The sequence below is a fragment of the Neomonachus schauinslandi genome, chromosome 4 (genome assembly GCF_002201575.2).
Source record: "Neomonachus schauinslandi chromosome 4, ASM220157v2, whole genome shotgun sequence".
Classification (NCBI taxonomy): domain Eukaryota; kingdom Metazoa; phylum Chordata; class Mammalia; order Carnivora; family Phocidae; genus Neomonachus; species Neomonachus schauinslandi.
In genome coordinates, this window is record NC_058406.1 from 96117959 (window position 1) to 96134365 (window position 16407).

The 16407-nt window shown below is 45.7% G+C and overlaps 1 protein-coding gene across 1 annotated transcript in view; it reads right to left on the reverse strand.

Annotated features, from left to right (window-relative positions):
* CASQ2 (calsequestrin 2) overlaps positions 1 to 15976 on the reverse strand; it is a 59872-nt gene extending 43896 nt beyond the window's left edge. The window contains exon 1 of the mRNA XM_021690115.1: positions 15545 to 15976. Within this exon, the coding sequence (XP_021545790.1) occupies positions 15545 to 15778 (234 nt within the window). The 5' untranslated portion in view covers positions 15779 to 15976. The remainder of the gene's footprint in view (positions 1 to 15544) is intronic.
* Between the last annotated feature and the right edge of the window lie 431 nt (positions 15977 to 16407).

The window sequence follows — 16407 nt, forward strand, 5'->3', positions numbered from 1 at the left end:
AAATACAGCATAATGGGTATAGTTAATAATACTGTATTGTATGTCTGACAGTTGCTAAGAGAATAGATCTTAAATGTTCTCATCACACACAAAAAATTAGTAACTATGTACAGTGATGGATATGTTAGGTAAACTTACTGTGGTGGATCATTTCACAATATACATATGCATCAAATCATTATGTTGTACACCTAAAATTAATACAATATTGTATGTCAGTTATATCTCAATAAAAGTTGTTTCACTGAGGGGCTCCTGGGTAGCTCAGTCAGTTAAGCCTCTGACTCTTGATTTCAGCTCCAGTCATGATCTCAGGGCTGTGAGATGGAGCCCCGAGTTGGGCTCTATACTGGGTACAGAGCCTGCTTAAGATTCTCTCTCTCCCTCTGCCCCTCCCACCGCCTTTCTTCCTCCCTCTCTAAAACAAACAAACAAACAAACAAACAAATAAATAATAAATAAATAAATTTGTTTCATTGAATATTTTCATAAAATTAAAAAAAAGAAGATTTTGGGCGCCTGGGTGGCTCCGTTGGTTAAGCAACTGCCTTCAGCTCAGGTCATGATCCTGGAGTCCCAGGATCGAGTCCTGCATCGGGCTCCCTGCTCAGTGGGGAGTCTGCTTCTCCCTCTGACCCTCCCCCCTCTCATGCTCTCTCTCTCACTCTCTCATTCTCTCTCTCAAATAAATAAATAAAATCTTTTTTTTAAAAAAAGATTTTAAAGTCATCTGGTTACATTAACTGATGGAAATGTTATATCACTAAATTCACCTGTAAAATGAAAAAGTGATGAACACTGCCATATTTTTGTCCTGTCATTTAAATCCCAAATTCGTAGGATGAACATTCAACTCCTGATTTGCAAGAAAATCTACTTTTATAGACCCAAAACCTATCCTGAAAGTAGAATTGTTACTCTCTTTTGTCTCTGTACACTGAATGTATTACTATTTCATATTTATGTTGCACATGAAGTAGTCTGTAAATTGTAATTTTAAGGTACTATGTGCCTCTGGTAGGTACCATCTTTATAGCATGGTGTAAAAATTTTTAAATTACGCAATTTCACATGGAAATTGAGATTTCTGGCTTTCCTTGAAAAATCAGAAGAGCTGGAGCCACACCACTACCTTGCAGTAACTAAAAACACAATTAGTTTCTCAAGGAAATGAATGAATACAAGAAGAGACTGCTTGGGAGAGGAGAGGCCCCTTAGACCTTGACCAAGGAGCAGCACATGGATAGGCAGAGGCCAGCAGCGAGGGCGTCTCAGGAAGCCAAGATGGCAGAGCGGAGGTTTAGAGATGCAGATGTGCAGGATGGGTATAGAACAGGCTGGCTTACTTGAGCAGAGAGCTTACTTGAGGGTGCTGAATGGAGTGGTGTATTTAAGGCACACAAGAAAAAGAGGGTAAAGGATTTGAATATGAGGACGAGTGGTTCTCAGCTGGAAGTATTTGGGTAGGAGAACAATACAGCTAATTGGAGTTTGAGGAGGGTCCATCTGAGGGCATAGACCAGACAGACAGGAAGGAGACTGGAAAGGAAAGGTGACCAGTTGAGGCTGATGCCATTGTCTGAATGGAAGACGACTGGTCTCAGACTGAGGCGGCGGCAAGGGGACGGATGTAATGTGGGAGGTGATGTTACAAGTGGAGAGTCAGTCAGACTGACAACTCTTCAGTGGCTATGGAGAGAGAAGGGACGGAGACCTCACAAAAAGAGGAGGCAAGAGGCCAGAGAACAGACTGAAGGACAAAACAGTGACATCAGGGGGGCATGCCAGAACCGGAGGTGAAGTTCTCAGCTTGGATTTAGATGCAATGTGTTTATGGCAATCAAAATCCAGTCAAGTGCTGGAGGTGCCAACCTGGCGCTCAGGGGGAGAGGTCCCAAACGGAGCCATGGAGGTGAAAGGTGGGGGCATAAGGGCAGGTGGCATCTTCAGGGAGGCCAGTGTGTGAGAAAACCACAGGGCGGAAGCATGCCCTGGAGGCAGGGAGGAGTGGGGGGGGAGAAATCGGAGGAGGACAGGGGACATAGCGTGGTGACTCCAAAGGCATGGCAGGAGAGAAGCTCGAGAAGGAGCAGGTGGTCGGATCAAGTATTGCAGGGAGTCACGGACAGTGGGACCACCACGAGGTCTCTCCTTTCAGGACTGGTAAGTCACTGGTGACCTTTTAGAGAAGAGCTGGGCCAAAAGCCAAAGCCCTGGGAGTTAAGCAGTTGAGTGGGTGACAAGGACATGTTAGAGCAGGTGTGGATCACTGGTTCAAGAAGTCTGCCCATGAAAGGCAGGAGAGAGTCATCCAGCAGCACCAGGGGGCACGTTCCAAGGGCCACGTGACCACTCCCTGGGCCTTGGGACAGCAGATGCAGACCATCAGGGGCCCCGTGTTTGTCGCTCCAAGTGCAGTCCCTTCATGGCACTCCTCAACTCCTGGAATGGACTGAAGAAAGCTACATTGGTACCACATCTCATGGTCAGAGGGAAGGTGGGGAAGGCATGGGCGGTTCCGTTAAAGGGAACTGAGTGTTGGGGGAGGGGTACCTTCTGCAGGGTCAAGAATCTGCACAAAATCGAGGACTGAGGAGCCTGGGGAAAAAATGTCACAGATCTTTGCTCAAAGTGAATGTCCCTCAGGCCGGTCATTAAAAATACCCTGGCTACAATCCTGCTTTTTCCACGTAAGCCAAGAAGCACACTGTTTTCACCCACTGTCCCTGATACCATCTGGCGACACGTCAAGTAATTCAACAACTGCGTGTCCTCCCTTGGAACTGGAGAGCTGACGTTTATCCCCAGTAATCTGTCACTTTCTGCCACTCTCAGATGAGGCCCGGGCTATGTATAGCTGGGCGTTGGCACGTGATGGTCTCATGCAAGAGGCAGGCGAGGGAGTGGAACACCTATTTTATGAGATGGGAGTAAATACTGGGGCCTCTGGAGGCTGGAATGGGTGGCCTCCAAGAGAGCTTTGGGGAAGAGGGAGACTGTTGATTGTTTCTACTGGCGCTCTTAGGCTCCGTCTTTGGTCAATGCCAGGGAAGAGACCCAAGGACCAAAGCTGTGTGTTCTTTCCACCATGTTGAGAAGCAGCATAACAATAATAAAAATAGCACCCATTGGGTGTTTACTATACGCCAGATACTGCTCCAGTCCCTTACATGGATTATCTTATTGGATCTTCTCAAAACCCACAAAAGCAGAAGTCTGTAGATGAGGAAATGGAGGCATAGAGAGGTCAACCAACTTGCCTAAGGCCACACAGCACTTACGTAACATAGCTGGGTTCCAGCCTGACACTGTGGCTCCAGAGTCCAGGCTCTCATCCATTACATTCCTCTCTCTGCACCTGGGCTCAGAGAGGCCCCTGGCCAAATCCTGGCTCTGCTACTGAGACTCTGAGCAGGTCCCAACTTCTCGGATCTCAATTTTCTAATCTAAAAATGAGATCTAGGGCGCCTGGGTGGCTCAGTCATTAAGCATCTGCCTCCAGCTCGGGTCATGATCCCAGGGTCCTGGGATCAAGCCCCACATCAGGCTCCCTGCTCAGCGAGGAGTCTGCTTCTCCCTCTCCCTCTGCCTGCCACTCCCCCTACTTGTGCTCTCTCTCTCGCGTGCTCTGTCAAATAATAAATACATACATACATACATATATAAATAATCTTTAAAAATGAGATCTAATTCTTGTAGAAGTAGCATGGAAGCAAGTGCTTAGGGAATGTTTGTTCCTTCCGAATTCACTTGGGGCAACCCCGGAACACTAACCTGGTGGTTTCAGCATTACCTGGAGGGAAGCCTTGTAAAAACACAGATTCCTGGGCCCACCTCAGAGTTTTTGATTCAGCAGGTCTGCGATGGGACCCAAGCATTTGCATTTATGACAAGAAATACGTCCTTGGTGATGCTGGTCCCAGGCCCACACACTGAGACCCACTGCTTTACAACTGTCTCTAACATACAATCCCAATCTTTTATCATGTAGCATCTTGCGATGTCCAAACTGGCTGAATGAGAAAGGCCAGGTTTTTTCCTTTTCATGCTGAAAGCGTTATTGCAATGGAATTTTTTTTTTTAAATGGCTTTGGCTGACATGGGACCAGACCGTGCCCCTTACCATTTTTCTCAGCAGAGTTCTGTGCCCGAGAACAGAACTGTGTGGTGAAAATGTCGTCTGGCAGCCCCAAACCTGACTTCTTCTGGTAGCCCCCTCCTCAGCCTGTCTCAAGAGTCCCACAAAGTAAGTCACTACGTTCCTGGAGCCAGGGAGAGATCAGCACTTTTTAAACTAAACCTGCCATAGGCTGGTGCATCTTATCAAAAAAAAAAAAAAAGAAAAGGAAAAAAAAGGGGCGCCTGGGTGGCTCAATCTGTTAAGTGTCTGCCTTTGGCTCAGGTCATGATCTCAGGGTCCTGGTATCTGGCCCCGCGTTGGGCTCCCTGCTTGGGGGGAATCTGCTTCTTCTTCTCCCTCTGCCCCCCTCCCCAACTCATGCTCTCCCTCTCTCTCAAATAAATAAATAAAATCTTTAAAAAAAAAAAAAAAGGAAAAGAAAAAAGGCAGAGGGTGCTTCAGCTAATAGAAAGGCCTCTTCAATGTAAAACAATGACAAGACCAGGAGCTCTTGACTTGCTGCTCCCGCAGTGTGCCATGAAAAGTAGAAGGGACGCCTGTCCCTGCTTGGCTGAACTTTATGAAATGTGTGACCAGTATTTACTTTGATGGCATCCGCTAATGACAACGAACCGCGGACATCCAGCGCGTGGGGCGAGCTGGAGCTTGCGACATGCTTTCGCGTACACAGGAATCTCAAGAACAGCCCTTTACTGGGCACCACACACGTGCCGCTCACTTACACATCACCTCTTTTCTCTCTGTAAGACTCTGTGCTGAAGGTATTGTTACAAGGAAGCCTGGAGGAGCCAAGTGACCTGCCTGTGATCACACGCAACCACAAGGACCGCAACCAGGTGGGTCTCACTCCAAAGTGTGTGCTTCTTTGTCAGGCAATATTGAGCGTCGCATTCACTTTTTCCTGTAAATCTGGGGGATGCTCTCTGTTTCCTTCATAAATAAATCGGGAGTGTGTGGTCAGATCCGTTTGGTGTCCTGAGCCACATTGGCTGTGCGTGTCGGTGTGAAGTAGAGGCAGGTGAGCATGTGAGGGAGTACCTGTTGGCTCGCCTGGTCTGCCTCCCTGCCTAGCACACAGCAGATGGTGAGGAGAGGCCTGCCTGGCGTGGGGCGGCAGGCATTCCTGGAACAGGCTCTGCGGGCACTCAGAAGCGGCTTTGGCCTGCCCGGCCCAGCACACAGCAAGATGGCGCGCTGGCCATCTTCCTGCATGGCGGGCCAAACAGAAACAGCTTATCCGGATAAAATCACATTCAGTTGATAGAAGAGGGAGCCTCCGAGGCTCTGTGGCACAGGCTCGGTACTTTGGAGGGCTGGCTTTCTTGGTGGAAGAAGTCATTTTAGATGCTAAGGCTGAGCTGTTAATGATACAAAAATCCTTTAGACCAACCAGTGAAGCTCAAACTACAAGAGAGTTGGGCTGCTGTTTTTAAAGAAAAACCGTGTGATTCTGAAACATTTTATTTCTGACTTTTTATCTTACTGCTTTACCCTATAATAGCCTTATAGTGGTGACTTTCATGGTATCTCAGGTCTCCACTTAAAAAATGTATAACATTGGTAGAAGGTCTACCTAATGGATATCATGGCCAGACACCCTGTTTGGAATCCAGTATTAGAGTGAGAGAAGAAAGTTCCAGTGGTCTAAAAACTTCTGAATCAACAGTGTGTTTTCCATCTTGTAAAATCTCTATTAATTCTCTAGGTGGAAGGAGAATTAATCTCCTTCCATCAATTCAAGCCATGATCTTCTAATAGCACTTCTATCTTTCCACCATCTGCCCCTGGGAAGTGCACAGTAAACTCTCATCAGATATTTGGGCAGCACTTGGGCTCTAGGGAGATCTGCAGTTTCAGAGTGGGCATGGGTACACATCATCTGAGAGAGCACTGGCTCTAGGGGAGGACTCTTTCCCAAAGCCAAACCAAAATAAGCCTGACCTCATCTGATTTTACAGAGGGCAGCAGGTGCAAGTTTGGAGGTTGCCATTTTTGGGCAGTGAACAGTTGGAAGAAATACCTGAATCCTGTGTGAGTTGCTATTCTCTGCCCACGGCTCCCACATCATTCCATCTGTAGATTTACTTGACTCCAGCAAGTTCATTTTGCCTTTCTCTCTTGGGGTTTAGAAATGCAATCGTAGGGACAATTGCCAGTGCTAAATAGGTCTGAAGGCAGGGTCAGCCTTACAGAGCCCAGAGGTTTCTGCTTGTGCTGGATATATACTTGAGATTGAGTGTCCTGTGGTTTAAAAAAAATCAGTTTTACCCATTTTTCAGTGGGACGAATCAAGGATGACAAAAACATCCCTGAATCTGACAGTCAACCTAATTTTATGCCTTTCCACCCAATGCTTTTTTAAATTAATTTAACTTTAAAAAGAGATCCAGGAGAAATATATTTTTGATATAGGCAATAGATTTATAATTGCTTGTCTTTCCTTCTCTCTCTTTTCATCCATCCATCCATCCATCCATCCATCCATCCATCCATCCATCCAAGTTTTGCTGGATTTCTATTAAATCCTAAGTAGGTGTGAAGCATTAGCCCATTTGCTCACACTGGTCATTTCGGTACAACATAGTCCAACTGTACACTTAAATGTTCCTCAAGTGTGGGTGAAAATCCAGAATACAAATTAAAGACACTTGTCCCTTTGTAAGTTGGCACTGCTTACAAACACAAAGCAATCCCTTTCAGCTGTTCCTTGGTGTCATGGAAGGAACATGTCATTTGGAACCAAATAGATATGAGTTCAAGTCCTGATTCCTCCTCTGCCATTTTATAGCTTTGTGACTTTGGACAATTTCTACTTAATTTTTGGGATCATTTCTTTGCATACATTGTGAAAAAGTGCTGTAAGAATTAAGTAAAATAATATATATAAAGCGCCCATATTGGGTATGGTTTATGGCAAATTCATAATAAGTGCTATCTCCCTTCTCCTTCTTCTCTTCTGTTCATTTAACATTCACTCAACAAACACTGCTGAGTGCCCACCATGAGCCAGACACTAACGTAGGTGCTGGCATACAGCAATGAAGAGAACACTTTGCTTTTGCCTTTGTGGATTTTACATTCTGTAAGGGTGTCAAACAATGGGCAACACGTCAGCCGAGCGCTATGGAGAAAAACAGAGTAGGGAAGAGAAGTTAAAAGGAGTCCTTGGAGAGTGGGCTATGGAGGTCAGGGAAATAACTTCTTTCATAAAGTGTCATTTAAGCAAAGAATTAAAGGAAGTGAGTTCTTAGCATTAATAAAAGAACATCTCTTTAGCTATAGGGAGCCATGTCATCTGCATTTTGGTTTTTTTAAAAAGATTTATTTATTTATTTGAGAGAGAAAGAGAACGAGCACATGAGCCAGGGGGAGGGGCAGAGGGAGAGGGAAGAGAGGGAGAGAGAGAATCTTTAAGCAGACTCCCCGCTGAGCTCAGAGCCCGACCCAGGCTTGATCCCAGGACCTGGAGATCATGACCTGAGACGAAACCAAGAGTGAGCTGCTTAACTGACTGAACCACCTAGGCACCCCTCATCTGCATCTTGTAAGGAAGCAGGTATGAATATGTGATAGATAAATGAAAGAATGAATACTTCCCTTTGGGTGGTCATAGGGTTGTCTCACGCTATAGAACACTAGTTTGTTCTAAACAGCTTTCCCATAGTTTCCTGTCAAACACGTTAACACCTTAGTATCCCATATTCTCCACGGTCTCAGATTTGTCATTTCTTTGTGGAAAAGGGCAATGTGACACAGCAACCAAATAGATGGTTTTTTCCCTTCTGAAGGCGTATCCTGTACCTTGACAAAAGAAGTAGGGTAAGTCTTCCCATGGGCCCAAACATCCCCTTTTGAGGAGGTCCAAGATGTTAGTCACTAGCTGTGAGAGGGGACAGTGGGAGAATACTAAGAGGCTTGTTTGGCCCTAGAGCAGACCTGAACCCCTACAGCCCAGAACCAACCTATGCCCGCAATTCAAACCAGAGGTATGCTAACAGCTCCAACACCATTTGAGAGAGTCAACAGACCAAAGATCAAGTAGTTGTAACACGATTCTGGTCATCTGGAAAATTTCTCTAGCCCAAGAGATCACAGCTGTGCTTTGCAAACTTTAACATGCCTATGAATCGCTTGGAGGATCCCATTTAAATATAACGAGCACCCAGGTGATGCCTTTGCCCCTGCTCTGGGGTCTGCATTCTGAGCATCAAGTCTCAAGTGTCTACAAGCTTGACTGCACATGAGAATCACCCACGGAGCTTTTAAAAACTGTAGTACCTGGATTCATCTGTTACCCCATCACCAATTAAATCAGTATCTGGGGGGAGGAGACCCAGGTACCAGTATTTTTTTTTTAAGTTTGAGAGAGAGTGAGAGAGAGGAAGAGTGCACATGTGAGTGGGGGGTGGGGGGTAGGGCAGAGGAAGTGGGAGAAAGAGAATCTCAAGCAGACTCCCCTCTGAGCAGAGTCTGATGCAGGGCTCAATCTCAGGACCCTGAGATCATGACCTGAGACAAAACCAAGAGTTGGAGGCTCAACTGACTGAGCCATGCAGGCGCACCCAGTAGCCAGTATTTTTTAAAAACTCTTGGTGATTCCAGTATGTAGCCAAGGTTGAGAACTAGTACAACTGGCCAAGAACATGGTCTAAATTTCAAGCAACAGGTGAAGAGAATTAGCATTTGATAAGCACTGGGCATATTTCAGGCTCTGGTTTAGGCATTCTACATAGATTAATCTCCTAAATAGCAATCAGCATAACAAAATAATATCTGATTCGTGTACAGCTTTTTATAATTTTATAAGAAATTTTTATTCACGTGCTTTCATTTAAGTCTTTTAACTCACTGATAGAAACTACATGACTGGTTTAATAGATGAGTGAAATGAGGTGCCTAGCCATGACTTGCTCTGGATCAAAAAGCAAGTGTAAGAGAATTTCAGGCACTCTGAGCTCCAGTTGTCTGCTTTTCCTGAGCATGGCTCCCTCATCTGAGGTTGGATATAAGAGGACGGCCATGCTCAGAAAATGCACGAGAGTCATGTCAATGACATTGGGCATACTGCAGGGTCTAAAGAGGTTGTGTCACTCACTCCCAGCCAAAGAGATTTCACTGATATGCAAATTGATTAGGAGACTAAGTTCTGAATAGAGAAGGGAGCTCAGTCTGTTAGGGACCTTGGTAGACTGGGAGCAGCAGTATCAAGAGACTTCCTTAAATAGCGACGGAACCCAGAGCCCTACATTGACCAGGATTCTGCTTCGTGATCTGCTAAGGATGGTGGAACCAGCCTCCCCACCCCCCACAGGGCCTAATGAATAATCTGTGCCAGAATCACCATGAAAAATTATTGGAAAATAATCTGCTTACCAGCACTGGAAAATTGGTCATAACAAGCTGTCTTCCTACTGGTAGACAGGCCATTTCCAATCATTTTATGTGATGATGCTGTATTCAGTATCTAAGAAGGCCTAGGAGAAAGCCACCAGGCAGGTTATATGTGGATGGCAGCAGCTTTTATGTGGTGAGCGGAAGTGAGACCTCCTTAAGCAGGAAGAACAGAAGGTCTCCACAGGGGGACGCTGAGGAGCAGCCTCTGACCTCGCACCTTAGCTGAGGTCTGTTGAAAAATACCAGGAGCACTGGGTCAACCTGCCATGCAACTACCAGGATGGTGTGGTTATTCCTGCAAGACCCCAGGCTGCCTGCCCATCTAAAGGACCTAGCTCATCCTAAACAACTGAAGCGGTGGTCACCGTTCACAATGAGGAAAGCACAGCTCGTTCATCATCTGTTCACTGACTCATTCATTCATATATTCATGCTAACATGACTCAGAGTCTGGTAAGAGCACTGGATATTTGACGAATTGATATTTCTGTTCAGGGATTCACATTACTTATTTTCATGTTCTAAAACATTCCGTAACTTGCCTGAGAAGATCCCCCATGGTTTCTCCTAATCCAATAAATGCATATTGGTTACAGGTTGGCCTATTTAGTTGCTCCCACAAAACACACGTACACAGTTAATAGTACCAACTTTGAACATGAGATGTGATATAGAATGTCCAGAGATCCTACAACCGAGGTCCATGCATGTCTCCTTTCTCCTTTCCTTCTAGAGATGTTGAGGTAGCAAGACATTATTTCTATATGAGCATGAAGCTCACTAGGAAAAAGTTTTGGTCCTTTTTCCTTTCTTCTTATTCAGGCTGGAATGCTGTTTTCCTGGAAGTGGAGTGGTGCAGAGCAAAGGAAGTGGGCCTTGGACTTGGGGATAATATCTCTGTGAAGGCAGGCGGGGCAGGAAGAAGTAAACAGTTCCCATACCTGGGTTGGGTGTTTAGAATGCAATTTCCAGGGAGCTCAGGTATTCCTAATGTGGATGCCATATAGCTTATGCACAGCCCACTCAGACTCCCTCTGCCATCCAAGTACATTTCTGCCACATTGTCACACCCCCAGATCATTCATCCTGCTGTGTTTTTGACTCACAATCAGATTTTGGTCCTTGCCCATACGAATTTGATTCCATTTGCTTTTTCCACTTCCTCTATTACCAAGTTTCCTTTGAATTCAGGTTGCCCTCGGGAAGCTTCCAATCCAGAGGGAGAACTTTAACATATGTCTCCGTGGAGAGAAAGAGTAAGTTAGAAGGAGCTGGAAGAAAACTGGAGGCACCCCTCAAAGACAGACTGCACTGTGACTGAGAATGTGGAAGGGGCCTAGTTCATTAATGGTGTGGGCAAAGTGGCTGAGTGTATCAAGCACAGACTCAGCAAAGCCTTGGAGATCAGAGGGAAAGCTGCACATGGGGGGCAGGCATCAAGAATCTGTGAGCACGGGCAAGTCCCCCCTGCTCTCTGGGGCTTAGCTGGCTGTGAATAAGCAACATGGCACCATGTTACCAGTCCTAAGCTCTCTGCAAGTGGCCTGGTGTCCTCAGTCTGTAAAGTGATGGGGTTAGGCTGGGTGGTGTCTAAAATTGTCATTGCAAAGGGGAGCGCGGGCTGCAAGTTGCCAGTATTTGTCACGTACCTTCCATGTGCCTGAAGCCACGCTCTTGCCATGCTAACTCATCATCATACCACCACTGTCTCCACCTTACAAACAAGGAGCCTGAACGCAGACAGACTTCTTCCTTGGGAACTAGACCCAAGTCTATCTGATTCGGAAGCCCATGTTTTACAGCATACCACCTCTCAAGCATTCCAACCCAAGAGAGATCGATGACGTTGGAGGACTCTCTCTGCAATACATGATAGCAGCAGTGGATTGCATTACAGTTTCAAGGGGGAAGTAGAAGCAAGAAACAAAAGAGCAAGGAGGAATCGAAATCATTGGACAGATCCTCCTCTTGGGTCTGAGTTCTGTGATGCTAATAGAATTTGGCCACTGTGGTGTAACTCCGTGTACTGTCTTGACTGAAGCTGAAGGAAACAGCATATAAAATTGCAACTCGCTTTATAATGGTATTGACACCTCAATAGAAAACTGGGGGAAAGGCACAGAAAAATAATTCATGGGAGAAAAAAATGTAAGTGGCAGATAATTTTATGGAAAAAAATTCCATCTAGCTAAAAAAAGTCAAAGAATTTCCATTAAAACCATACAACGGAAATCTAAACAAAGATTTTTAAAACTCTGAAAATTGTGTCAACATCCCAAAATAGGCCAATTGTCTTAAAAATATGCATGGTCGGGCGCCTGGGTGGCTCAGTCGTTAAGCGTCTGCCCTCGGCTCAGGTCATGATCCCAGGGTCCTGGGATCGAGTCCCACATCGGGCTCCCTGCTCTGCGGGAAGCCTGTTTCTCCCTCTCCCACTCCCCCTGCTTGTGTTTCTGCTCTCGCTATGTCTCTCTCTGTCAAAAAAATAAATAAAATCTTCAAAAAAAAATATGCATGGTCATACAATGGAATGCTAGGCCAGCATTAACATTATGTTTGTCAAGAATACAAAACTCTGTAATGACACAGGAATACTCACAATATATTGACATGAAAAAAGCAGGAAACAAAACCGTATAAATGGTACAAACCCATTGAAAAATGTATGTTTACATATAAACAGAAAATATGGGAGAGAAATCTCTCAGGACATGAACTGTGTTTCTTTCTGGATCTATTTCTATTGCCTTTCTTTTTCTTTTCCATGTACTCTGACATTTCTCAGTGAGTATGTGCTATTTTGTGGATGAAATGCCCAACCAGGAATCGGGATTACCAGCTGCTTAAGTCCTATCACTACAAAGCCACAACTCTGAAGTAAAGAGTTCAGAACAATCTAGATGGTTCTCAAAGACAACATTTCATCTGACATGTCATTCATTCAGCAAGCCTCTACAGAACACCTCCACCAAACTATGTACCCTGCATCACCCCTGGTGCCTTCCAGAGCTAGACCACACCACCCCTGGTGCCTTCTAGAGCTAGACCACACCACCTCTGGTGACTTCCAGAGCTAGAACCCAGCCAAACTGGACAGCAGTTTGAGCTTGATGCCTCCTGGTGTCATTTTATTAGCCCTTTTTCTGCCTAAGCTTTTAGTGACCTTACATTCTTTCCCTACTTCCCTTCCACTTATCAAACCTTGTTCTTACTCAGAACTCAAACTTGGTCAGATGCAGGTACAAGTTTTTGGGAACATTTTAAAGGACTTGCCCATAGGGCCCTAACCAAGTAGGGACAAAACCCCTACCCTATAGGAATGAGGCCCTCATGGTCAAATTTTAGGAAAATTTGGTAGGGAAATACTTGAGTGCTCTCAGAATCCTTGCTCTTACAGTTCCTTCCCCAGCCGTTGCTTATTGCCTGGTGAATTCTACTCATTGTCACAAATCAGTTCTTCCTTGTCATGCCTTCCACATCTCTGCCAGAGAGCCGGGCTTTTGCTCTTTGTGCTCTCAGAGAACCTTAGTAGTCGCTCTACTATTACAATGACTCCCTTGCACTGTAGCTTTTTGTTTGCCCTTCTTCCATAAAGGATCTTCAACAGGGTATCTAGCAGCTAACTAAACATCACCTCATTTGGTTACAGCAGTATTGCAATGCAGGGGCTAAGACCGCCTTCACCTGCACTAGTTGAGTAACCCTGGACAACTTACCCTCTCTGTGCCTCAGGGTCCCCCTCTGTAAAATGGGGATAGGAACTATGCCTATATCATAGAAATACTGTAAGGATTCAACACACTAACATACCCAAAGTGCTTAGAACAGTCTCTGTACACAGTAAACATCCAATAAATATTATTACTATTTAATTATTTCTTACACGTGTACGATGATTATTGTTTCCCTATTTATAGATAAGAGACTCAGAGAAATTAAGTAACCTACCCTATATCATGTGCCCAGGAAAGGCAGAGCCAGAATAGAAATCTAGATCTCCTGACTCCAAATTCTGTGTCTTTCTCCCCCTAATGATGTCCACTTCAGTTTTTTTGTTGTTGTTGTTAAAGATTTTATTTATTTATTTGACAGAGAGTGAGAGAGCGAGAGAGGGAACACAAGCAGGGGGAGTGGGAGAGGGAGAAGCAGGCCTCCCGCTGAGCAGGGAGCCCGATGCGGGGCTCGATCCCAGGACCCTGGGATCATGACCTGAGCCGAAGGCAGACGCTTAATGACTGAGCCACCCAGGTGCCCTGTCCACTTCAGTTTTAACAGCCTGTGGGACATCACCTATGTCCCATCGGTCTCTGCCGGGCACTCTTGGATCAAAGGTGTCTGAAGGGATGGTGAGCCCAGGGGAAAGTCCCTTCTCAGGTCTACTTGGCCCGAGGTCTTTGGGGGAGATACGTTCTTGAGGGAGTGTGTATGTATGTGTGTGCAAGTGTATGTTTGTGCATGTATGTGTGTGTGTGTGCATGTGTTTTAATATGCTGGGGAATCAGAAATGGGAGGTCATTATTGTATTGGCATTCTTTTTGAGTTCTAGGCTACCAGACAGTGATGAGCATATAGGGTAGAATCCTTATGACTTCAATGGACTCTTTTTCAGAATAATGTCTCTCAATAACTGAGTAGGGCAGTTTGAAACAGAGATGATGACGTGAGTGAGGATTTCAGGAGCTAAGCAGCAGCTGTGCTATACGCCTTGGTTTTTTCCAGCCTCTGATGTTCCCACATATAGTACAAAGATCTAAAAACTGTCCCTGCTTTATCTTTGCTTGCAACCCACAGAGGGAACTGAATTTCCACTTCCAGCCCCCAGGATAAGCCTGAGGAAAAATATGATGGTAGTGGTGATATTTTTAAAATGCTTAGCTCTTTGTCAACCCAAGCTCTCTGTAACAACCACGCCACCATACAGAAGAGCTCTGAAAATAGGTGTTTGTATGATGATCAGGAGACACTTAGGATTCTGAAGTACTTTTTAAATTATCAAAGATATTTTACTGTATTTTAGATGGTTTTCATGGAATTTATTAGAATCTATTTTGGAGGGGGGGATTCAAATCTACATGTGTTTGATATATGGTAACTGTCAATCAAAGTATTTGATCAAGCTGAGCTTTCTGATGTGCTAGTTAATAAGCGGCTGTGATTTTCAAATAGCCCTGTCCCCAGGTTTATGCCTGGGTTGAGCATGGGGCTGAGAAGGCATCTTGGTGACTACTAGAATTCCTGGCATTTACAGGTGCTCCTGAAGTGTAAGCAAACTTACACTGTCCAGGAGGCGCTGCGGCAATCAGCCTTGGGGCATTCACCAAGGATTAGAGAACGGGGCCCCATGCCAGGCTTACTAACAGAACATGTAATGCAGATAAAATAAGAACTGACTTCAGCATTGCCCTGAACACACACCAAGAACTTTCTGAGGAAAAAAAAAAATCCCCATTAATTAACGTGCAGCTACAGATCTTTACACATGTACACTGTGCAATGTTGACTGACCCCAAATCACAAGAGGCGAAGATCACTCTGTGATATTCCCCATCTGACCCATGGAGAGAAGCAAGGTCAAATGCCTCCTGTCTCTCCAGGATTGTGGGGAAACTTCAGGGAGCAGAGGGGGGCAGTTAGCACAATGGCTGAAACCCACAAATCATCTCTGAATTGCATTTCAGCCAGGCTTTTCAATGACAGCTTTAACATTATCTCAGAAAAATAGTTGCTTGGGACTATTGCCCTTGAAAAGTCAAGAGGACCATCATGTGACAGAGTTTAAATCAGAACTGTGCCTTGTACAACACGTCTAATTGGCCCCATTTTTGGAGCTGGGACCCACCCTTTGCTCTTCCCACAGCCCAGCTTTGCAACAAGAATATCTTCAGATTCAAACCAGACTAAAATGCAGCTGGACTTCAGGACAGAGTCTCCGCACCCGTGTTCCCACATCCCAGCCGCTGGGCAGCCTGTGCTCGCTGGGACAATGTAGTCAGCAGGTCCCCCGCTTACCTCGAGCACAATTTCTTTCAGTTGGAACTGTTTCTGTGCGACTTTGTCTGAAGACACGGACTCGTGGTAGTATAGGCAGAGCACGCTGTATTTCTTCAAAACCTGCTTGAAGTTCTTCTCGGTGAGACTTACCACGCGGTCCTTGCCGTCATACGTGGGGAAGTTGAGCCCCTCTTCTGCCCGGCAGGAGGACAGCAGGTAGACCCCCATGATGAACAGATGCGTTCTCTTCATCTGGGAAAAGTTTAGTTTTACTTTCCCAGGAAGACTGAGTGCGGAAAAGCGGCTGGAAGACTCTCAGGGGACTGGTTGAGAGAAGTAGGAGCAGAGAGGCGGATTTGGTCCCTCCCCTCTGTCCCTCCTGGGCCCGAGGACTGACTCCCCACCGCCTGGGCTCCAACTAGCAGTACTCGTGGGCTCAGGACACATGCGTGCGGAGACTGAGGGCCAGGCTGAGTGGCCAAGCCCCAGATACCTCGCATAGCTTGGCCCAGCCCCTGTCTCATCAGGAACTCCATTTTTAGGATGCAGTTGTTTCAGGCTAAAAATAAATCATGCAATGAATAAAAAAGTTAGATATGACTCTGTTGAGGGATTCGCTGATACAGTCTGTCAGAGTGGTGGAAAGGGAGGAGGCAGGAGGGAAGGAGGGAACGCGTGCACAAGAAATAAGGAGGCCAGCAAGGTCAAGGAAGAGAAAGAAACTCAAGAAGGAGGGAGAGAAAATGAGAGGGGAGAGAGATGGGACAGTAGTGGGACAAGCCAACAAAGATGTCTGCAAGTACACAGGGCCACCCAGACCTCAGATTCGTTCAATTACTATAGGGAGAGAATTCAGCCTGTCCCCTCCTGGCAGGCTGCTT